The sequence below is a fragment of the Bacillus rossius genome (genome assembly GCF_032445375.1).
Source record: "Bacillus rossius redtenbacheri isolate Brsri chromosome 4 unlocalized genomic scaffold, Brsri_v3 Brsri_v3_scf4_2, whole genome shotgun sequence".
NCBI lineage: Eukaryota > Metazoa > Arthropoda > Insecta > Phasmatodea > Bacillidae > Bacillus > Bacillus rossius.
In genome coordinates, this window is record NW_026962011.1 from 47,542,841 (window position 1) to 47,568,377 (window position 25,537).

A 25,537-nucleotide genomic window follows, 5' to 3' on the forward strand; every position below is an offset into this window, starting at 1 on the left:
GGTGCCAAAAGGGTAATTGACAAATAGTAGCATAGCATAATTCCTACCCCCTGCTACTAATGACGTTTAACTGAGAATGTGTTATGTTGCTAATGTTTTCTTAATGTTTCATAATTCATTTATACTCATGTTTCTTTGATTGTGCATAGGCATTTAATGTATTTTGTTAGTGCTTAAATATTAATTATTATTAATTGTGGTTAGATTTAATATAAAGTTGTATGTAGTTATTTTATTTTTATTACTATTTTTTTTATTTTGTTTAGTCAGTTAAAATTAATGTACATTAATTACAGTCATACAATTTTAAAGCCTCTTCTGGTTAGTGACACTGTAGCATTTTTAGATGGTTTAAAAAGAAAGGAAGACAAAGGCAAGACACGGGCGTGACACTCGTGACAAAGGCAAGACAATCTGTCACCAGTAAGTTATTTTTCACACCTCAAGTTAAGGCGATGCTGGCAAAACCCAGCACGTAAGCGCACGACTGTGCAGCAATGAACTAGAACTTTAGCTGGGTGCTACCTCGCCAGCCAATCAGGATGAAATATGTGGTGGTGTGATGTGTCTGTCCAGACTTTCAGAGAACAATTTTTTTTTTCCCTACGGTGGTCATATAACTGGTTCTGTATTTTGGTCAGTTGACCCACGGGGTTGCTTCCCTTTGTTTTCACCTTTGTAAGGGAAGGTAACTTTATTGTTAAAACTAATTGTCGCTCAAATTTTTGCCGCGGTAGCCAGGTTGTCGACAACTCACAATAATATTACATGAAATACATGAAGAGATATTTTAACGCCTGCTGGTAGGGGCCAGGATGAAGATAATCTTTTTTTATCTTCGTTTGGACTGTTTTTAACTCAAAATTTGACCCCAGGTGTTTTCATTAGCCCAGGGTATCCGTCCGTCCGCAGTTTAAAACTTAACTAAGGGACTTACAATTCTGTTTATAATAAAGTGATGAGCTAGGGTGAATATCTGCTCAAAATCACCTGGACACTGTAAGTTGTGATCAACGTATTGTTTTTTTAAAAAATCATAATAAAACAAAAAGACTGTGAAAAAAATGTATTATTTTATTTAAACAATTCTAGCAGAAAATAACTACCCCATTGAAAGAATAACATAGCCCAACTTACATGAAAAGACTAACTTCAAAGAAATAATTTACTAAAATTAATTTAGGAATAACATCATAAATAGGTCAAGGGTAGATAAACTTGTTACTATTCTGGGTTGCTAAGCCAGGCCAGCCTGGAATGTAACAGATTGCATTCGTGGAGGTGCACAGCATGCACCATTCAATGCACAATAAAGCCCAACAACACAAACACTGAACACCAATATGTACATACAAAGAAAGTTTTAATTCAGCACGTTTAGAATCACTTCCATGCCAGATTAGCGATTTTGCTGGGTTATCAGACAACAATATTGTTTTAACAGGGAAACAAATGGAAATAACTGGAAATGCTGTACTGAAATTTAAGCAGTTTTTTTTATTTGAAGTGAACATAATTTTAAGAAGTCTAATCGATTTGCAATTTTTGTTATTGTCAAAGCTGCATTACACTTATTTTACAAAATATAGGATTGAAGTAAAAAATATGTACATAATCATTTAACATTTGTAATGTTTGAACTGATGAAATGATCAACCAGTAGGGCCCTATATATATATAACAATTAACAATCAATAAAAATTATAAAATAACCATAAATAATATTAACACTGAGCATTTATGAAAGCTGAGTGTTTTTTTTTTTTTTTTTTTTTTTAAGTAATTGACTTTAATCAAGCAAAACATATAAAACACAAAGAAAAACTAAATATTTTCATGAGTGAATCTTCGGCTTTCAATGTTTTAAAGAAGGTTTGCGACAAGCTCTAAGCTTCACATCAGACACAAAGTTTTGCATCACAACCAAAGTTTCAAATGAAATGAACAGCAAATTTCCAGGCTAAGTCAAACCAAACATTGAAAATAGCTTTAATTGTTTCGCTACGTTGAAGCTTCGCACAGGCCTAGTGAAATTAAAATCGACAGTAACTATCAACTCTGAGCAAACTAAAAACACAATGCGACCTGACTCTCAAGATCCACAGCCGGAATCTATTTGAAAAAAAAAATCTGAAAGCAAGCAGCTCCAATGTTGGAATACAGATTGTGCTGAAAGATAGACCCTTTGTCGTAGTAATTAATAAAGACGTATATTCTACACTTACGTACTCATCTTAGGATGTTATCATCAACAAAAAATGATTTCTGATGCCTGCATGTTTTTCAACTTACTTGTATTTGGCACGGTCGTAGGGCTTGCCGAACAGGATGTTGTCCCTGATGGTTCCGCGCTGCAGCCAGGCCTGTTGGCTCACCAGGCCGACACCTGCGAGTTCAACAAGTTAGCAACGACACGATACAGACGACAGTCACGGACAGGTTCAACTCAGTTATAATGTGATGTAGTGGTAAAATTGATACTTAACAATTTATTTATTTATGAATAAATTAAAGAGTTTCATATGATTTCATCATATTAATAAAATAAGATTTGATCTTTACAAATTGTATGTATATACTAGCTGCCCGACCCGGCTTCGCACGGCTATACTAATGGAAAAAGAATTATGCCACATCTCCCATTTACAGTAATGGTAAATATAAAAAATTCATTGAAAATATATTACAATGCTGTATAATGTACCGGAGAAAAAATGAATAGCACCGATGGTTTCCCGACTCGTGCACGCAACGTACAACTGATGTACCCGTACTTCGCTACGGCAGTCTACAGGCAGATCACTCTTGCGCCGCTCATTATACATGCCCCTCGTTGTGGGTACGCCACTGCCGCGCGATGCCCGTTGCCATGGAGACGCAGAAGGCATGAACAATGCAAAAATGAAATAGCCGTTGCCATAGAGACGAATGAAGCATCAACAAAGCAACAGCCGTTGCCATGGTGATTTCCTACCAAAAACTGGAAATAAAAAAAAAATTTAGGGGTGGACTACCCCTAACATTTAGGGGGATGAAAAATAGATGTTGGCCGATTCTCATAGATACCGGATAAGCAAAAAAAATTTCATCAAAATCGGTCAAGCCGTTTCGGAGGAGTATGGCAACGAAAACTGTGACACGAGAATTTTATATATAAGAAATAATTGTATTGTTACAAATGCTGACAGGACCGCAATGCGCGCCAGGTTTGGAGCTGGCTGGTGGCCCTGCACGGCCACTGACATAAGGCATTCCACGTATGCTTTGCTGGATTACAAGGGTCCTCGCTACCAACCCCCCTCCACTCCTCGCGCACCGTCCCAACTCGGATTATCATCACCTCTAGCGGCCTGGGAATCCCGGGCTTACAGAGGCGGCCGCGAGGAGTGGCGTGAATAAGTGTCACTGTTCTGGGTGTTTCGGGCGTCGGGTCGGCCCAGGGTGACGCGACACGTCACAGCCGCTCTCACCCCTTCGAGGATATGTAAGCGACGACGCGGGCCTCCGCGGGAGTTCCGCGAGCGAAGGAAGATGCTTCATCGGCGAAGAGGGTGAGAGACAACTTCGAGAGCGGCATGATGAGGAGCGACGGGACCATGAAAGTGCGACTGAACAGCGCGAGGCTGTTGAGTGTGAGGACAAGCAAAAAAGGTAAGCGGCGAATTACTGATGAACCTAGCTCCAGTGAGTAGTGCAAACTGTGGAACTTGATAGACATTGAGTGACTTGCGTATAAACATTTTTAAATGCAAATGATTGGTGATCAGAAATTTTTTTACGTGTAATTATTTATTAGTAATGTAAATGTTACTACGTAACTAATAAAACTAGGGATGGGATTTTCGAATCTTGGATTCGTCGAATATACCGAATCCTATGGATTCGAGGATTCGTAGGATCCGAGGTGGGATTCGAGGTAGGATTCGAGGTGGGTTTTTAAGAGTTTTAGGTAGTAATTGAAAATTGTAGTGCTGGGCGAAGTTCGAAAATTTAGAACCGAACCGAACCCTTACGTTCGGTTCGGTTCGAAACCTCATAAAATATATTCGAAAAACCGAACGTTCGTTTAAAAAAAATTACGTTTTTCTAATTTTCTAACCCCCATTTGAGACCATTCACAAAACAGCACAACAAAATTCCATTACATGTAATAATCCTACTTTTATCGCATAATCGTCGCCTCAACAGTTTCAAGTGCAGACAAAAAAAATTATTAATTGTCGCATAACTCGCATAGAATTTTTTTCATATAGGCGCGCTTTGTTTTTTATTTACTTTAGAGATTTTTGTATGCATTTCTCGTACTACGTAATATAAACTATCGTACAAATGCCGAAGGTATTGTATATTATACCTTTAACTATAGTGCGTGTACGAGAAGTGTTGTAAAATCACCAAAGATTGCGTAACCCATACGTTAAACTAAAGCGCATGTACGAGAACTCTCGTATTTCGGCAAAACTAACGTGATCAAGTTAACACAAGACAAATGCGGTAGGAAATGATTACGTAAATTACGTACCTATTTTAAATTACTGGGATGTATTTATTTTCTTTGGCCTTTTTGGTTATAACAGTCAGGTACTGAAAATATTAATTTAATCTTGTGTATTAAAAGTACTGGTCCAGTAAATTTTACAGTACGGTACTAAGTTGACTAGCGTAGTTGCGGCAGCCATCATTATTTCTCGTGTTTTGTTTTTTCCGACGCAAATTTCTATAACCACACTTCTTACGTTACGTTAACAAAATTATTGTTCTTGAGGTGATTTGCGATGAGCAGGCTTACGTCGTTGAAGTTTTCTAAATGGAGAAAAGATAATGACGACCCAGATGACCCAGAACCACCCCAAAAAATGTCTAAAGTTTCTTCTGACGAGCAGCATTCTTCCAAGAAAACAGCAACTGCAGTCAGCGGGTTTTGTAATGTAGATAGGTAACTTAATTCACATTCGACTTTTTTTTAATGTCCTATTAAAAAGTGTTACTTATTAAAAATGTTATGTGGCCTTATGCTGAATGTTCGTCATCTTTATAATAATATATTTTTTTAATGAAGGTTAGTGTACACTGAAAAAGGAAGATACCTAGTCTTTTTGAAATTTAGATGGAACTTCTTCATGAATTAAAAGTATATATAAAGAAATTAAATGCAAAATGATTTTCTCTAAACTGTTTTCTTTCCTTCATTATTTATTGCATAAACTTAACTTATAAAATGTTTTGCAATTTAATAAAGCTAAGCCATATGTTTTAATTTTACATATGGCTGGAGAACTTTTCTTTCTCACCATTCAGTTAAAGACCAAAATGCTGGTGGTCGGTTCATTTTAATTCCAAACAATTATTTCTGTATGAGGTTTGGTTCGTCTCGGTTCGAAATTTTTTTGCTATGGTTCGATTCAGTTCGAAACTAGAGAACTGAGGTTCATCCAGCTCTAGAAAATTGTATACCTAAATAATATTATAAAGGTAACGGAAATAGCACAAACATAAGATAAACTAAGCTGCATTTTGTCAATTAGCATAACTACTCGATCATTTCCAACCTTCAATAATATAACATTGCAGAAAAAAACTTAATTTTTTTTAAATGGTGTCTGTTATACAAACGTATTTTATTGAAAACATAGGAAGGATAAATGTAACAGAGAATTAGACGGATGAAAACTTACGTGTGTGGTTTTTGAGGTTATTTGTCTATTTTATATCAGGTATACATACACTATGCACTTATTTTATAATTTTATAAATACACATGTGATTTTTTTTTAATAACATGTGAAATTTAGTGTGGGACTGGGATTCGAGATTCGATGACAAACACTGAGGATTCGAACAAGGATTCGGATTCGACCAAAATGTGGATTCGTCCCATCCCTAAATAAAACTGTAATAAAACTTAATTGGGCTATCGCTTATGAACCGATTTCCTCCACATAACCCTAATTAATAGATTTAGTATACATTATTTTTTTACCAGAATTAAAAAAGTATGTAAAACACCGCATAACATTCAAATGAAAGTTAATACACCACATAGCACCAAAATGCCAGTCATATCATGGAATAAAGTATCATTTAAAAAAATCTTAATTCAAATCATAAAAATGTTATCTTTTAATGTTTTAAATTCAAGACAAATTCTCAGACAAAAAAATTATACCAAATTGCATAGATCAGAAAAATTAATTTAATTTTTTTGTGCATCTCTTATTGAATCACTATTAAACTTTATTATTTATTATTCTGAGTGTATCCGTTTAAGACAAATTTATTCGTTATTTTATGATAAAAATGCAGCTTATAAATTTTACGAATATATTGGTGGAGTAAGTATTACAAAACAGCTTTTATAAAAATTAAAAATTAAACAATAACACCAAAATCATTTGTTTTAAAAAACTAAATCGGACTAAAAATAAACCCGTCTAATTACAACAGATGGATCCCGCCTCAAGAACTGACCGGCGTCCGGGTCGGAGAGCCCGACGACCCCGGAGACTTGGTCCAGCTCTGCGAGCATGGCCAGGAGCAGGGACGTCTTCCCGCTGCCGACCCGGCCCATGACCCCCAGCAGTTCTCCCTGGAACAAAGCCACTGCGCTCACTGACCTCAATGCAGTACAACTTCTGAAATTTCAACATATCCAGTACGGTTAGTGACGTCTGCCTGGTTGGAAATATTTTTTGTTTCACATCTACACAATTAGCCAATCAAAACAAAACAGAGTAGAGATTTTTCATAAAAAAAAATTTCCGCCGAACTTCAAGTAGTATTCCAGTCATTGCTCAATAAAGATGAAAACATCCTTAAACCACTCCACAAATTTTGGAGCCAAATGTTCACATGAAAATAAATAAATAAGCCACATGTAAAGAATGAGGTAACCCTAAAAAATAATAGATGAGATTTAAATAAAACACTTTTCCTTTCTTTCACCAGTTCTGTGCAGTTCTGGAGAATGTCCAAAATTTCCCATTAAGGAGCAGAATCTGAATGATGTTATGGCTAGGATTTAAATTGATCTAGCTTGGTTTGGCAGAAAGCAATGACCAGTGGGAACAAATTTAGTTAGTTGACAGAATGCAGTGCGAGTAAGCTCGGTTACAAATGCTACTCATTATGGACCAGGACGTCAGTCCCACACATAGTACCTCCATCGGGACTAAAAATGGTCTTGGTGCCATGGTCCGGCAAAGATCACTACAGGAACCCTGCAGTAACATGAAGTGTTTCGCTACATCCTGAAGTGAAGAGTTATATACTATGTGTATCCAGGGGAACATATCTAGGTCCAGAGTTACCTTGCGGCAGAAAGCTTCTATGGAACTTCAGTTGGAATAGCCTTTGCTGTAGCAGCATTAAATTTATTTTTTTTTTTTAATTCAATTCAAATTATTTTATATTTGACTCAACAATTACATCTCTCCTTCAACATTTCATGTTTTCATCCTTCCCTTAGCTGACCTTCTGTCCGTAAGGTTCACCAGTTTCAACACTTAAAAGCCATCAACTTGCAGTTCATCCAACCAGCAAAACGTCTAAACCACACATCCACAAGCGTCCGCACATAAATGTGTTACTATTGTAAGCATTGTTTAAACAATTGAGCACTTCAGATCCTGTCAATTTTTTTAAAATTATAATTCATGTAATTATGTATCATATATGAAACTTATTGCTAGACAACAATAGGTATGGACGAAATCAGCATTCAAATACAACTAAATGATGTGAAAGGAAGTTACACACCTTTTTGAGAGTTATGTTTATCCTGGTGAGGGTGATGCTTGCCCCGTGTTCCTCCCCAGACGACACTGTACTGCCGTAGCTGAACGTGCCATCCTTGACGAACAAGACCAGCTCAGAGTCGTCTGCGGGCACCGGTGAGTAGTAGTGGGACAGATCAAGATCTGGGAGCTAGAAACATTTTAAAGAAATAAACATACGTACAAGGGTGCACCATAGCTTCTTCACCTGATACAAAGCACTACACATTAAGGAACTGTTAACCTTGAACTAAACTTGAAAAATGTATGAATAGCTAAGCATTCTAAATGTGAGATTTTTATGTGTTTTGTTCTGGTGTACAAAAAATTTGAGAAAAAAAAATGGTTGGGCATGGTGTCCACATAGGTAAATTGACAATAAAATTTCTATAACCAAAATTTCAAAATTCCCTGACTATTTTTTTTTTTGAAATTATACTTCTTTAGCTGCATTATAAAAAAAAATACGAGAGCGAATTTTAACGAAACGTGCACAGCATGCGATAAAAACTGATGAGATGAAAAAAAGGCTACATAAAAATATGAATTATATATGCTTTTAAATCATGTAATTTAGTGATTGATATAAATAATGGTTCAGATCACTAAAAAAAATTATTGTGAATATTTATATAAGTGACGTTATGTTCCCATATGTAAAAAAAAATAACTATAAATTTAACTTTTAGTGATTAGCTAAATCAACATCAATCTGAAATGTCAATGTCGTAGAAAAGTAATCTGTATCTGAGGTACTTACTTCTAAAAGTCTTTGTATCCTTTTAATGGAAACCCAGGCTTCTGTCAAGCCATTTAAAACCCAAGGGAAAGCATTCAAAGGCGCGATCAACATGTTGAGCAAGGCTATGCTTGTAAACACCTGTAAAAAAAAAAATTGATAATTCCTTAATATGATTTAATAATGACATGTACTAACTAAAAGACATTCATTGTTATTGTAAAGTTAAAAAAAATAAAATGAATAAGTATTCAAGTTCTTACCAATGGCAATAAGCAACAACTAAAGAGTTTATCTAATTTTAAAATAATATACTATAACTGACATGCCCATTTATTCCTGCAATAGTAGCCCACGTTCACAAAACATATGCCAAAATGCTTGCTCAAATGATTCAAAATACAAAAAGGTACTCTTCTATTTTTTTTTTAATTAGCTTATACATATAGGAAAAGAAGGCTGATTCACAGTTCTACTATGAACAATATCGGATATGAACACAGACATCCTTTTCTCGCCTACAACGCATACACCACCGCAAACAACAGCAGACCAGAAAAAGGAACTGGTACACTGGAAAAGGTAGAAGTAGCAGAAGTAGGCAAAACTCACTTGCATCTGGCATCCACAAAATAATTTTATTTATTATTTGCATGTTTACAAGAAGCAGTTTAATTTTAAAACCATACTTATTGGTCACTAAAAAATTAATTAACCAATACACCTGCGTAAGTGAACTTGTAGCAGTAAAATTCTAACTTACTAATTCATTCTCAAGTATCCTTTCACTATCTCACGAGCCCATTCCCGTCAAATCTCAATTGCATCATCATCATTCCATAAAAGCCTGTACATACTAAACCCAGTACAAATTCCTTCCATCACTGTTAGTTACTTACACTCAATATGATTAACATGACACTCATGCATCGAAAAAATAGCTAAGCAAGATGAAGCAGGGCAACATACTCAAGACACTTGTCGTCAAATACTAACACTCATCCCCATCCACAACTGACAAGAATTGACCTAAACAGAAACTGGTTTAAAATTAATCCAACTAACAACAGATAAAGGCATGCTTGTAGTTTATTATAAGTGTTCAGATTAGTGGGGGGCAAAGTGGTATGTGCCTCAGAAGGGTGAAATTTCAAGGAAAGTACATTTTTGGGCTCTTTTTATATTAAATACTTATCAAAGATGGATTTATAACTACAAGTTACATAGTATGGATCTAATATCTAGACTAAGTTATTAGTATCTCGATATGAAGTCACATTCTCCCGAATTTAATGGGGAAGGGTCATTCAGACTTCCGGTGTTCCTCCCAGAAGTCAGTCCAGTGTCTGTCCCTGTGGGACAAGGTTAGAAATCAGATTTTAAAAGACGTTCTTGAAGTGGAACCATTCCTATCTGCTGCTGCGCATAGGGATGTGAGAGTACCCGATATTTTCGGGTACGGTTCGAATCCACAATTACCTGAACCCGGAAACGTTGTACGTACATGGCTTTGAAAAGTATAACGAATATTCACAAAAAATATAAATTAATTTAATATGGCTCAAAAATACTAGCAGTGAAAAATAAAATTAGGCTACTATTACGCAAGTATTTATAATATGATGTATCAAAGCAAGATATATAAATTAAATAATTAACACAGTGACATTAAAAGAATTTCGAGATTTCGAGAGCTTAAACTATAATTACGAATTTCGTCGTATAGCAAACTATAAACTAAAAACAATTACATACCTACAAGAAAAAAAGACTTGGCTATTTATTGGAGAAAAAATGGTTTAGTTTGCTGAAACGTTTATAAAACTGAGATTTCCCTGTGGCGTGCAGTTTATTACAATTGAGTTAAGAATTGAATATGTTTAGGTTTTCATATTTTAAAGTGTTTATTATTAATTAAGTTTAGATAATTATAAACATTTCAATCTGAGTGTAATAAATAATTGCCAGTAGTTACAGTTAGAAAAAAGAGAACACACATTATTTTTAAATTAATCAGTTATTTTTAATTATTCTGTGCTTAATATTCGGAATCGGATTCATAACTCAAATATTGCCAGGGATCTGAATCGGATTCGAACCGAACTTAAAATCAAGGATTCGCACATCCCTAGCTGCGCACAGTGCTACCAACGACCAGCAGCGCGGGAGAGATTACCGTGGCCGCGGTGAGGGTGTTGCCCCACAGGACGTAGGTGGTGAAGGTCAGGATGGAGACGAGGACGGGCGTGGTGGCCCAGAAGAACACGCACACGGCATCCAGGTACTTGCGGCCGCCCAGGTACCTCAGCTCCATGGCTCGCAGCCCTGGGCAACACCACCGCACCACCGAGCTACACTTAGGCCCTCCTGTCCGGCATGCAGCTGGTACTACGCTTCTGACAACTTTTTTTTAAAAATAAAAATCAAATTTTGAATCAAATATCAAATTATTTATTTCATTTTTTTATTTATTTAAATTTGTTACATGCCCACCGACAGTCTTGAGACTTTAGAGGTGGGCACGACCAGGGGCGCAACAACTAAATTTCCAAAGGGGGGGGGGGGGGGGCAATATACCTATTTATAAAGAATCATCGATCCCCCCTATTGAAGCCGGGGATCCGGGAGTCCTCCCCCGGAAAAAAATTGTATTTCAAGGTGGAAAATGGTGCTATTCAAGCAGTTTTATTATCTAAAAATTGATTACACAGCACTTTCTTTGCCCCCGTTTGCCCCCACTTCAAGGTGTTTCAGAAGGGGGGGGGGGGGGGGGGGGCATAATACCCTTGCCCCCCCCCCCCCCCCGTTGTTGCGCCCCTGGGCACGACACAAAACAAGTAAAAACAAACACTATCACAATAAATAGAGACAGCACAGGATGTACACAAAACATAAAAAAAAAAAAACAGAAATGACATAAATACCAAAAGGACAAGATAACATGACACATTACTTAGTAAAATGTTAATTACATACATAGTTATAAAACCTCAGTGAATACATTTACTATACACAAAATATACAGAAAAATGGATAATACAAAATATAACATGTGACTAGAGGACAAGTTAAGAGGATAAATTTTTAAGTTTAGACAATTAATTATTATTGCGATTCCTAATTAATCGGTATATGATGTCATTAAAGTTATGTAGAGTACAATATGTTTGGTATAAACGACAATTAAATTGTGGTATTTTTAACCCAGTGGTTTCCAGGAGATAAGTACAGTGAATTTTAGCGTTAAAACAATTTTCAACAAACAGAGAATCTATTCATGAATATTGAATATCTTTTGAATCAAATTTAAACATACAGTGTGAAACTTATTTTCCCCATACCTACCAGGTGTCAAACGAAAACCTTGGCCCAACTTGCATTGTCTGAATGTTGAATTATGTATTTTTTTTTATATAAAAAGTAGCTTTGCGAAGGTTTGAATTACAACCGAAACTTCAAATAAAAAAATTTGCAAATTTTCTGACAAAGTCAAATTAAATATTAAAAAGAGCTTTAATTGATTCGCATAGTTGAACCTTTGCACAGGCCTAAAATTAACCCCTCTTAGCAGTAAATTGGTAAGCTGATTAGTGATTATCAATGCGGAGCTTTGTTGGGAGCGTATCTCTCGCCCAAATTGTACAAAGTGAAGGAAAAAACTCAGATGCACTATTTACTATAAAACTATAATCGTTCATCTCTTTATGTATTATTCTGACGTATTCCAGACTGACGTGAACCTGAATGATGGGACTGAGATGAGATTTAAATAAGGGGGCATGGAAGCTGGGCAGCCATAAAGTTGTGAGTTTGCAAAATCACTAATACAAACTTAATACATTTACAATTTATTAATCATTTAGCTATAAATATTCAATGAAAATTTGTAAATATAAAAGCAAAACCTTATATTTAAAGATACATTATTTAAAAATTACAAAAATAAAATTCTCCTGAACAATCAAGCAGCATACTATTGCCATACAAAAGGTTTAAAATAGGTATGTACTACCAATTGGAGTTATATTATTCTAACATATGTAGGGATCTGCAAGTATTTAAAAGAAAAAAATTGATACTTATAAATAATGTGATATTTAATTTGAAATTTCACACAGAATATTTTTTTTTGTTATTTATTAGCCACACATACAGCAAGTGGGACTTACAAAAAATTTAAATGAAAAGAGGGTATCATGTCTGATACAAACAAAAAAGTACTGGTTTACTGCAATACAGAACATAGATGCTTTTAATATGTAAGAAATAAAGTGTGATTATAATTACAAACTATTGAAAATACTAATTTTTTTATGTATATAATCAACAAAAATAATTTCAAAATTAAAATTTTACAGGTTGAGGAAAATTAATTGACAGGTTTTTTTATTTTATTTACTTGCAATTTACACCATCTTATTGTAATTTTCTTTCTATTAACTTTTTTTTTTGCACCGATTTTTCTTATGTGAAGTTTGAAAAAATTAAAAGATTCATTTTATTTTTAGTAGGTATCAATTTAAAATAAATAATTCCATATTCTTGAATAATTTGATATTCAATTCAAATAGGTATTAAAAAAAATAACAATAAGGATTGGCGGAAGCCTGTGCGTGAGGCTGAAGAGTGAAGATGCATCTCACTATCGACTTTCTCGATGAAGTACTCCTCCCAGACGTGGAACTTGATGACGCGGATGCCTCGCAGCATCTCCGCCACGACCTTGACGCGCTCGTCCTTGCGCTCCATCATGCTCGTGCTCAACCGGCCTGCGCGCGCACACACACACACACGTGCGCGCAGCTGGAACAAGCTCAATGGCGGGCGGCAGAGGTGTACGCTGGGAGGGTTCCATGACTAGAGACCGGAAAAATTTGCGGATTCATTCAGCGATAAGCTAGAAGCCAAATACATATACCTTTTAGATGATTTTGCTATTGGCTTACTGTTCATCTGGACGAATCTCAACCAGTTATAAACCCTCCAACCAAAGAAGGATCGAATCACAGGACAAACCAGCTGAGACGACTTACATGTCGGCAGCCAATGAACTGGCGTTATTTGGCAGAGTGTACAGGGAAATGTGCAGTCTATCCTGAAGGCCATCGAAACCGCGAATTTTTCCGGTCTCTATTCATGACGCAACGGATAGTAAACTTTGCTTTCGTAGAGACGAAAATTGAAATCAGGATTTAATTACTGTATTCACCAAAAAATATTCAAGACTAAATGTATTGCGATTCCAAACTTTTTGAATGTGAGTTTATGAAAAAAGACTTTATGGAGAATTCCTTCTAAAGAATATTTGTGTGTGATATTCTTCAGTTGAAATTTTTAACGTTTGGAAGTTGCTTAACAATATTATTTAGAGTGATTTTCGTTGAAGACTTGTTCTTACAGAATCTCTTCACTCTGCTGTTTCTACTCAACCTGATTTACGGTAATTTGTAAAAGAAAATTGCATGAAAATGGATCTACAAGGCTATACCAATTCAATTGTGAGAGTGACTACAACTGTAATAATACTTTTTAATAGACAATATGTTTAAGTCTTTGAAAAATCTCTGAATGTGCTATCTCTGCCTTAATGAAGGCAAACTAATTTTTTAAATCAAATATAAAAATTTGTTATGGCATTAAAACTATTGAAACCAATTAAGAGTAATTTTGTTTCTAACTTTCTAGTAACCCAATTAAAATTATAAAAATAAAATATCTAGTTATGAAACTATCTAACTCCATATGAGTACCCTTCAAGAGTGGCTGTGATTAGCTTATTTGTAAACGCACTTGATGAAACTTCAACTCTGCATAATCTTTTTTTTAGTTCATGCAGGTATGCACATGTACTTTCAATTAAACATGAAACGCTAGAACGTGGATGTTACAAAAACTGCAGTCACCCGAAAAAGTAAGGGGATGGTAAAAAACACATACTCTACAGGTATCTAAATGACAGTGGAAGGAACTGCCCTTTTTGACCCCTTTTCAGCTATAGTGCCAAAGTCATACACCATATTGGGCCTAGGGAAAGGAAGGAAATGTGGATGGATAATGTGCCTGCAAACACATTTCCTACCTCAATATATTTTGCTGCCACACAATACCAGCAAACAGGTAACTGACAACACCATACCACATCAATAATGTTCCCAGGCTTTCACAGCCATTGTCTGAAGTAGCTTGGTTTCTGGGTTCTAGCAGTGTCCTTGGTAAATAATTCACCAACGTTTCGGTCGACATTGCAGTCGACATTGCAGTCACCATCATCAGGGAGCAGTTACCTACTGCCTACTTTCAGTAAGTAACTGCTTCCTGATGATGGCGACTGCAATGTCGACAGAAACGTTGGTGAATTATTTGCCAAGGACATGGCTACAACCCAGAAGCCAAGCTACATTACACCATACCACATCAACACATGTCTTACCTATTTTGTCAGCAATAAACTTATTTATAGGGATGAGAATGATAGAGAAGCCAACGCCAGCCAAGAATGCCAGTCCCACTTGACTGTACAAGAGGTATAAAGTTACTGCTATCTGAAAACCAAAATACAACACAAGCGTTTTAAGAGCGTGCTTCACTATCTCCTAGGACTACGAATATCAAAATCTAGCACTCAAAAATTACATAACTCATTATTCAATGCCAATTTAAAAAATTATTTTAAAGTGAAAAAACAATTTTATCACTATAAATAAATATGAGAAATAAAAAAAAAATCTGAAAGTTCCACTATTACTTTTAGAATCAGGGAAAGAATGGGGGAAATCACACTACTGCCCTATTCTGACAGATATAACCTTTTTGAAAGGATAAAGGAATGTAAGAGGTGAATTAAAGAATGGATGGAGCAAATGGTAAAAATTTACATCCCAGATATTCAGGTCCACTCTTAGGTAACATTGAACATTTATGACTAAATCAGCATTCTAAATTTCCTATTTTAATTATATCACAAAAATTCGCTGATCACTCCTAAAATAGTTACAATGTTATAAACAAAATGGAAATAAAAGCAAAATCATTCATTATCATCATAATATTCATTTTACCAGCTTTCTCCCATGTCAGCAACACTGAAATTAAAGACAAAATTAAATAAAATTTGCCAATTAAAAATAAAATCCTTAAATGATAGCTGGCACTCAGTGGACATTTTTTTATAGAAATTTTCCCAGAAATAAGTTGAAGAGGATATAAAAAAAAAATTACCAGTTTGATTATTTACCTCATTACTACATTTTTTTTTCAGATAGAGTTACATATATGCATAGTACTTAATAAACACACATTTTTAAATTTATTTCCTATTGTTTTAGTAGGTGCTAATCTTAAATATATGGTAAAACATTATTTCATTGCATTCACAAGTCATTACCAAAATACAGCCTATCATTGTTGAAACAAACCAGTTTTAAGTAAATTCTGTCTCACTTTTGATTTTTACATGATGCAAAATGTGAACATAGGAAGAGTCAAAAGTTCAACCAACAAACTTCAGGTACAGGTTCGTCATCATACAATAAGTTGAAAACTATTGAGAGTAAAGAAAATAATTAAAATTCTGATTACGCATCTACATGCAAAATAGTAAGTCATTTTTCTTTAAGATCATAAACCTTGGTTTCTCATTCAAGTGTCAGACAAAGTGCTGCAATCACAAGCTCACAACTGAGTGAACAAACAAGAAGGAATGAGATGACTCACCTGAAAAGGAATACTCCACACTGAGTGGAAGCTGGGGCATGCATTCATGATCCTGTCCGTGTCTGTGCTCATGAAGTTCATCACCTCGCCAACGCTGCCAACCAAACAGCATTTCATTTACCAAATCAAATTTTTAAAAAAAGCCACGCAGTTCTAGCAAACACAGATCTGGCTGTTTGCTAAGGCAGGATGGAGGAATTGCTTTGATAAAGCTGAGGTAGAGTTGTAGCAGTATTAAATAGAAAGTATTATGGATTGACAGTACAATAGAGTCCCGCTAATTCTGACTACATGGGACCAGACCCTGTCCGGAACACCAAAAGTCCAGATTAAACGTAAGTTGCCTTAAAATACTGTAAAATGCATGGATAAAACTATAAAAAATAATTTTTCTTTTCATAAATACAACTTTTAATACAGCTTAATTTTAGTTTTAATACTAATGTATACTTAGACCAAAGTTTTTAACCCACCAACTGATGTAGGAAAAACAAATAAAAAAAAACACCATTTATTTTTAAATCTCATCTAGATTACCTGAATGACCAGATGAGCAGGATTCACATTAGCAAAGACTCTAATGGACCTTAAGAAAATGTCCATATCAAGGAAGTGTCAATCATGGAATGATCAAACAACTTTGCAAAGAAATACTAATATGCTTTGGCCTAAAAATTTTTTTTTATAGTGTCAATGTTCACATTATTCAGTAATATTTGTTTTACATCAAAAGAACATAAAATATTAAAAACAGTTAAATCTCACTAGAAACATGCTATATCACTTTTAAAAATTTCTCACTTTTTATTTTTAGGAATTATTAGACGGCTGAACTTTTAAAGTTAAAAGTTTAAAGTACTGTATTTAATTTCACAGAGTTGAGAAACTGAGTTCATTTATTCAGTGAATTTTTCTGTCCTTTTGTTATGTTGTAAAACCTTATATTATTGGGTTCGTAATGGGTCAAACTATTCCACAAATTGACGTTTAGTGAAATTTTCCTTAACACATCCCTATCATCCATAATGTTTGCTTATCGGACATTCTAAAAGTCCTTTAAGTTGGATAAGCAAAACTCTGCTCTTTAGTCCCATTTTTTAAAAAAATTTTCTTTGTGAATATTCAACAGTAAAAATAAAAAATAAACAATTGTGCATAAGATCACGCCTGAAGTTTACGAAATAAATTTCTAGTTAGAGTACTTTTACTACTGTCAAGTACCTAAATTATGTTTTTTTTCCCCCAGGTAAGCTGCATGAAGATACCGCTGTAATGCAGATCTCACTATTGGTTTGACACTAGACCAGATTAGAACAAACCACAACTGAATGCAGCGTGAAAGTATCGATCACGCGAGAGTACCTGAACTTGGCGAGGGAGCTGGCGCTGACGCTGACCGTCTTGCGGTACACGGTGGTGACTATGGCGGCCCGGATCTTCAGCCCCACCTCCGCCATCAGCAGGTTGAAGTGCGTCAGGCACAGCGACGCTGCGACACAAGAGACCTCGCTGGAGACACCAACCCACCCAACCTCGGTACAACGCGACAAGCGACTCGAGGGAAGAGTCTACTAGCAACTACGGAGATTGGACCGAAAACCAACAACTGCAGAGTGGATGCAAGTATGTTCAGTGAAAGGTATGCCTATGCGAATACTAGTTTTTGACGTGACAACGTCTAATAAATCGATGAACGTCGGCTGCACGCACGAAAAAGTGTCCCACTACGGATGTCCCACTACGGATGTGTCCTATTTGCTCATTGTACGCATGCGTGGCATCTCTCTTCATGCTCATTGTAGGGCCTACACATGCGTGGAATCTCTCTTCCACTCGATTGGAACAACCATCGATTTGACTTTTCAATCATATTTTCGTCGTTTGAATTATTTATATTATGTAATTTAACGATCGTCCACCGATTTTCAGCACAATCGGTACAGTTATTTAAAAGTAATGTTGAATATTCAAATACGTTTTGAACCAACAATGGTATTGTACAGTTACACATAATAATTCAAATTACAACCGGGATCTTTTGCACAATGTTTTAAAAAATATTGTAACACATTATAAATAAGTTTGGTGTATTTGGGATGCGTATTTGTTACAAAATCGAGTTATAGAAACGAAATAATATTCCCTTACCATGAACAAAATTGTTATAAATGTATATATAACATCTGAAACAATTTTTTAATATAGCCTCGTGGCTGAGCGATCAGCGGCGCTTTCTTCTAATTGTAAGGTTGTCGGTTCAAATCCCGGCAGGTGCGAAATTTTTTTTTGTACTTGTAAAAATAAATACGGCGCACGTAACTTTTCAAAAGTAATAAATATATTTGAATAATGAATGCAAATAAAAGTAAATTTATTAATTAAATTGTACATTTTATTTCACTCCTTTGTGTCCATACAAAATAGTGATAATTCAATAAAAATGATTCAATTTTATTCATAAAAGTATGCAGAGGTATATTTTATCATACAAAAGATAGAAAAATTTAAAAAAAATTCTTCCTCAAAGAATATAATATTTTTAATGCCTAAATGGTTTGGTTTCAAAAACCTATTACGGCTCAGTCTCAGGCCGAATATGATATTTCCTTTTCTTCTGGATCAATCATTTCATCAATGTTTTGTTATGACGTTGTCACAAACTATCGTCCATAAACCGACTTTACAGACGACCAATTTTTTTTGTAGTTTTCTTCTACAGACATACATTGCTTAGCAATGGCATATGTCCAAAAGATTTTTGATAAGGCAAAGAATCAAAATCAAATGTTTCAAATATTCACGAATATTGTTCTCAGAAAACCTGTACCTAATCAACTTATTTAATAAAATACAGAACTGAAGAAAAAATAATGATTAAAAGTTTGTACTGTTTGAATTGATTAGTGGTTAACCAATTGGGATCTATATATAACATCATTCAACAATAATTATAAAATAACCATGCTTAATACATATTAATATTGAGCATTTATAAAAGCAAATGTAGTGCCACTTTTTATTTTTACAAGCACGATATTTGCATCACAAAAAACAAAATACTGTGAGAATCATAGGCTTCCAATGTTATAAAGCTTTGCAACAAATGCGAAGCTTCACATATGATGTGAAGCTTTTCATCACAACCAAAACTTCAAATTAAAACGAATAGAAAATTTCCTGTCAAAATCAAATCAAATATTAAAAAAAAAAGCTTCGATTGATTTGCGCAGTCGAAGCTTCGCACAGGCCTAGTTAAAGGTGTTTAATCATGCAATCTACGGTCCAGCACATTCTGTAATAGAGCACCAATCAAGTCAATCGCGTTCAAAATTTTTTGGGTGAATACCGACTGTTGACCTTGGTTCACATGTCGTATTACTGTGCTGCCAGCATGTATAGCTATCTCATCATACAATAAGTTGAAAACTATTGAGAGTAAAAAAATTATTAAAATTCTGATTACGCATCTACACGCAAAATAGTAAGTTATTGGTTTTCATTTCACTGTGTTTCCTGTTTTCTAGCAGGTTAGTTTCACATTTCGAGGGTAATTTTCCATAATGATTTCATGAAGACCACTGCTCGACTGTTTTTTTCTTTCTTATTGCAACTTGTTATATTTCCACTAAAATACCTCTGACTTTTGAAAATCCCACAGAATTACTAATCCAGCATGGCTGTAGTCCCGAATGTACTGGATGGAAAATAAAGTCTCAGTTAGAGTGTGCAGTACACAGTGTGCCTGAACTCTTTAAAAGATCATGTGACCGGCAAAACTCATATACCATCAACAAATCACAAGTAGCATAAATGTTCTAGAGTTTCTCACAGTTCTGTATTTTATTTTGACAAGCTAAGTTTCAGCTGATCACAAATGACTGTAACCCCATTCGATACCCACAGTTGTATTTTTTAACTGTACACTAACCCAGTGGCAGATGCAGGGTGAAGGAGGGATCCTTGTAATCTGGCCCGGCACACGTGACGTGTCTTACGTCAGTGGCCCAGCACACGTGGCATGTCTTACGTCAGTGGGCGGCCACATGATACGCGTCACGGTCTGGTCTCTCGGTGTTCGTAAGAGTATAGGAAATGCAGGAAAACTAAAACCCCACAGTAGCCATCTGCAACCTCGCGACAATGGCGACTGCAATGCAGGCTGAATCATGAAAGATATTTTCTCGAAAATTTATGTGCTTCCGAAACTCAAAAGCAGGGGAATATGAAAGGAGGGGATATGGAGTGGAAATAGCTTCTCCCTCCCAACGAAATCCTAAAAAAAAACTATTACCAACGAAAGGAAATAACTTGAAAGCTGAGCGCATGCAAAGAGGTTCTCCCCCTTCCCTCATCACACCGAAATGAAACATCCCAGTATGCTTCTTCCTGCTTCACTACACGTCTTGCCCACCGAAGCTAAGGACACCGGAAATCCAAAAAAAAAAAACTATTACCAACGAAAGGAAATAACTTGAAAGCTGAGCGCATGCAAAGAGGTTCTCCCCCTTCCCTCATCATCCGAAATGAAACATCCCAGCATGCTTCTTCCTGCTTCGCACCGATGCTAAGGACCCTGACGGACAGGGACAGGGAGGAGACGACTCACAGAGGAGGGTGGCGGCGAACAGCCCGGCCGCGCACAGGTAGCCGTCCCGGAGCCGCTCGCCGCGCGTCTCCACGAAGGAGACCAGGCGGTTGAGCAGCAGGGGACCCGCGAAGCCCGCGCAGTCTGCCAGCAGCTTGAGCGCGCCGATGCCGTAGAACTGCAGCCAGAAGCAGGAGTGCAGCGCCCGCAGCAGGGACGCCGGTCGGCTCCGCACCGAAACGTCCTCCCGCGCTGCCGCACACACAAGATTCCCTGAGACGTTCCGAAAACCAAGTCTCGCAATTTCCCCATAAACCTACAGAGAAGAATGAATGCACATCCGACTCATATGTAGGGACACCTGTATTTCGCGAATGCATTTCGTGTCAAGGTATTTCACAAAATACTGTAGCTTCTCTCCTGTGGTTATTGGCTGAGGTCGGTGAGAGGTGTCGCGTCCGGCTCTCGACGGGGCCAATGAGAATGTGGTCACCGTACTGCTGCACCCTCACAATTTGCCATGACTCTTAGAAAAAGCTACAGTGTTTTGTGAAATACCTTGAAATGAAATGAAATCGCGAAATACAGGTGTCTCTACTCATATGCAATCATTTTAGACATTGTAACAAAACTACCTTTAAAAAAATAAGGTCTATTTTATCCTGGATGTCAGTAAATTTATGAAATTTTGCAACAGAGCAAAAATTATTTCTATAAATAAAACACATTTTTAGCGTACAAAATTCATGAGTTTTAAGTTGTTTGTTTGCCGGTACAATCATGTAATCATGTTGCCAGCAGAGAAAAAAGCCAACCAGCAGTGAAGAGTGCTATAAGCTGCAGTGATAGCAAGTGAACAGTCGCAGTCACCGTCATTATTACTATCTTCAAGTTCCCAGTTTGAAAATTTTCATTTAAAGAAATATTTTAGTAATTTTGGTGTTCAACCCTAACTTGTAAAATAATTTCTGAATAAACTGTGTTTGAATATGTATAGGCCACATTTAAGTACAATTTTGACATGAAGACACAAATGGTGTCTACGAATGAAACCAACTTTGCATTTAACTGTGTATAAAAGTAATGTGTCTATGTATTTATTTTCCAACACACAGTAAATAGTTTCAAAATTGTAATATCTTGGACAAAACAAAATTCAACAAAAATATATTGTTAAAGCTAGGTTGTACCATTTACTAACATCATTTCTCAAATTATTTTACAGACAGATTTCACAAATCCTTTAAACATATTTTCACAATATTATAAGAATTATTTTGTAAAAAAAATATTTAAGTTTGGCTAATTTTTTTTATCCCTGGTGAAGAGTAGAAAAAATAAGGAATACTACAGTATATACGCACAAACGTTTCCCGTGATGATCTTAGTTCAATCCTATGATGTTTCAAGTGGAAAACTGAGTGGGACACTGCTAATGGACAACACTAGAATGTTTATTTCTTCCCACCAGGTTTACCAAATTATATCTGGTGACTTCAAAATGGATAGGTTTGCCTAAAAGCATTACAACCTCGAGAGGGCTACGGATTCCTGAGACTGTCAAAGCCAGAACAATCTTTACCCCTCATTCACCACCAAATGCATTTATTGCTATCACTGACATGGGCCAGTGGTGTTGCAGCATTTGCCTTCTGTGTTTGTTTCCCAACCCAGTCATTTCATTAATAAACCATTCACATCTCATCACTGCATCATCATTTATGACCTCAATGTTAACACAATATGTGTATCAAGCCATAATTCATTCATTACCAGAGACAATATTTTATGGTTTTATTTTTAGTCCAAATTCATTTTTAAAACATAGGATTTCAGTGTTATTGTTTTTATTTTTATAAAAGCTGTTTTGTGATACTTACTCAACAAAAATAATGGTACAATAAAAAAAATTGGTTGTCTGTAAAGTCGGTTTACGGACGATAGTTTAACGTGACGTCATAACAAAACATTGATGAAATGATTGATCCAGAAGAAAAGGAAATATCATATTCGGCCTGAGACTGAGCCTTAATAAGCTTCTGCAACCAAACCATTTAGGCATTAAAAATATTATATTCTTTGAGAAAGAAATTTTTTTTTAATTTGAATCATATTTATTGAATTATCACTATTTTGTATGGATACAAAGGAGTGAAATAAAATGTACAATTTAATTAATAAATTTACTTTTAGTTGCATTCATTCATTCTATAATTGAAATATATTTATTACTATTGAAATGTTGCGTGCGCCGTATTTATTTTTATAAGTACAAAAAAAAATTTTACACCTGCCAGGATTCAAACCGACATCTTTTGGATTGAAAGTTTGCGACGCTGACCGCAAGACCACGAGGCCATACATGAAAATTAGTTGTTTCAAATGATATATATAAATATATATATATATATATATATATATATATATATATATATATATATATATATATATATATTTATATATTTATATATATATATTTATAAACTTTTTTTCAGGGTAGGGGAATAATATTATTTCGTTTTTATAATACGATTTGATAACAAATATACATCCCAAATACACCAAACTTATTTATAATGTGTTACAATATTTTTTAAAACATTGTGCAAAAGATCCCGGGTGTAATTTGAATTATTATGTGTAACTGTAAAACTCCATTGTTGGTTCAAAACGTATTTGAATATTCAACATTACTTTTAAATAACCGTACCAATTGTGCTGAAAATCGGTGGACGATCGTTAAAAAATTCATAATATTAATAATTCAAAAGACGAAAATATGATCGAAAATTCAAATAGATGGTTGTTCCAATCGAGTGGAAGAGAAATGCCACGCATGCATACAATGAGCATGAAGAGAGATGCCACGCATGCGTACAATGAGCAAACAGGGCACATCCTTAGTGGGACATCTGTAGTGGGACACTTTTTCGTGTGTGCAGCCGGCGTTCATCGATTTATTAGACGTTGTCACGTCAATAAACAAAAAAATATACATTCAGAACAAAATTAAATTAGTGAGCATTTGAGGTTTAAAAGTGATCCAATAAAAGATGCACAGTGAAACAAAATAAACATAATTCTAATCTGGGCACTTTGGTACAATTTATATTTTGTCCTGAAATAACAACGTTCCTTGAATTTCAAAACATTATAAGATTAATAGATTAAATAACTTGAATATAAAGTTTTGTTCAAATGCTAATTAATGCTGTGATGTAACTTGCAAATTCATTGCTACAGGATGTATTAACTTGCATTTTGGTATTATCTTTGAAAGATTTGTGCAATGGGAGTGCATGACTTGATGTAAGCTTTTGGACATACGCCATTGCTAAGCACATGTATGTCTGTAGAAGAAAACTAACTAACTAACTAACTAACTAACTAAAAAAAAAAAAAAAAAAAAAAAAAAAAAAAAAAAAAAAAAAAAAAAAAAAAACGCAAACACAAATGAAGCAAAGAAATTTTTTTGCTTCATTTGTGTTTGTGTTTGTCATTTGTGTTTTTTTTTTCTTCTTCTACAGACATATGTGCACGTGCTTAGCCAATGGCGTATGTCTGAAAGCTGACATCAAGTTTTGCATTTTGTGGTGTTACGCGGTGTTGTTTAGGTTTCATCACAATTGACCCTACAGCAGGGCCGGTGGAAGGTAAATTGGCGCCCTGGGCGAAAAAACCCTTAATGCCGCCTTCCCACCACCCCTTTCCCTTCCGCCGGACACCCCGAAAAAAAAACTTTCCTTGCCTCAAAATACATCACGTAAGCCTAAGGATTATTGTCAACAATAAAATGTAAGCAGACTTGTGTTTTTTTTTACGTATTACAAATCATAAACAGGTCACCGTGGACTTTAAATAATTACTTATATCAATATGAACATTCCGAACTGTTACAAAAATCCATTTTGATCTAGTTTCAGTAATCGTTGAACATGTTATATGAGCTGTTATGTGTCGTGCTGCGCCGCCCCCAGCCACTTGGCGCCCCGGGTGGTCGCCTGGTTCGCCTGTGTGGATGCGGGGGCCCCACTGACCTGGGGAGGGCCGCCCGGGTGCCTCCCCCATGGCCGCCTCGAGCCGGGCGCACAGGTGGGCGGGGCTCATCTCCAGCGGGAGGTCGTGCAGCTCGTCCGTGCCGGTGAGCTGGGCCTCGGCGCCCTTGCGCACCAGCGGGGTCACCCAGTGCAGCAGCAGGCGCGACAGCAGCGTGGCGCCCTCCTTGGCCACGCCCAGGTACCGCGGGTCCCGGTCCTCCCGGAAGCGGCTGTACGTGCCGAGCCGCGACGCGCCGGCCGCTGGAACCACACACACGCGCACCGAGCGCTTTGTTCGCCTGCGACTCACGAGCGAGAGCTTGAACACAGTCCCGGCTTCTCGCACCCAGCCACAACATTAGCTGATATTTTCAATATTACTGAATAGTTATCTTGGCAACAAAACCACCACCAATTGACGTGACACCATGTTGACAGTGCAGAACACTTACACTCATTTATTTGCCATTATTCAAAATCAATTTACGTTGACAATCGAAACACTGACTGAAAACTATTTTTAATGTGTTTTAAAAATAATTGTGAAAAGGTTTAAAAAATATATATAACTAAAACAATATACATAAAGACAATTTTTTTTTTTATCTCTGTTAGAAAAAAAAAGGGGGGGGGGGGGGGGTCATAATGACTTCATGTTGCCAGCAAGGAAAAGTTAGGTGTCATTTTACAA

General features: G+C 36.0%; 1 protein-coding gene across 3 annotated transcripts in view; it reads right to left on the bottom strand.

Annotated features, from left to right (window-relative positions):
* LOC134542487 (ATP-binding cassette sub-family C member 10) overlaps positions 1-25,537 on the bottom strand; it is an 84,803-nt gene that overhangs the window by 16,909 nt on the left and 42,357 nt on the right. For all 3 annotated transcript variants that reach the window (XM_063386817.1, XM_063386816.1, XM_063386815.1), the window contains exons 3-13: positions 24,847-25,107; positions 20,831-21,061; positions 17,587-17,713; positions 16,225-16,318; positions 14,942-15,053; positions 13,155-13,280; positions 10,688-10,836; positions 8,533-8,652; positions 7,756-7,923; positions 6,469-6,586; positions 2,293-2,386 (exon numbers count right to left, since the gene is read on the bottom strand). In XM_063386817.1, coding sequence (XP_063242887.1) covers positions 2,293-2,386; positions 6,469-6,586; positions 7,756-7,923; positions 8,533-8,652; positions 10,688-10,836; positions 13,155-13,280; positions 14,942-15,053; positions 16,225-16,318; positions 17,587-17,713; positions 20,831-21,061; positions 24,847-25,107 — 1,600 coding nt within the window. The remainder of the gene's footprint in view (positions 1-2,292; positions 2,387-6,468; positions 6,587-7,755; positions 7,924-8,532; positions 8,653-10,687; positions 10,837-13,154; positions 13,281-14,941; positions 15,054-16,224; positions 16,319-17,586; positions 17,714-20,830; positions 21,062-24,846; positions 25,108-25,537) is intronic.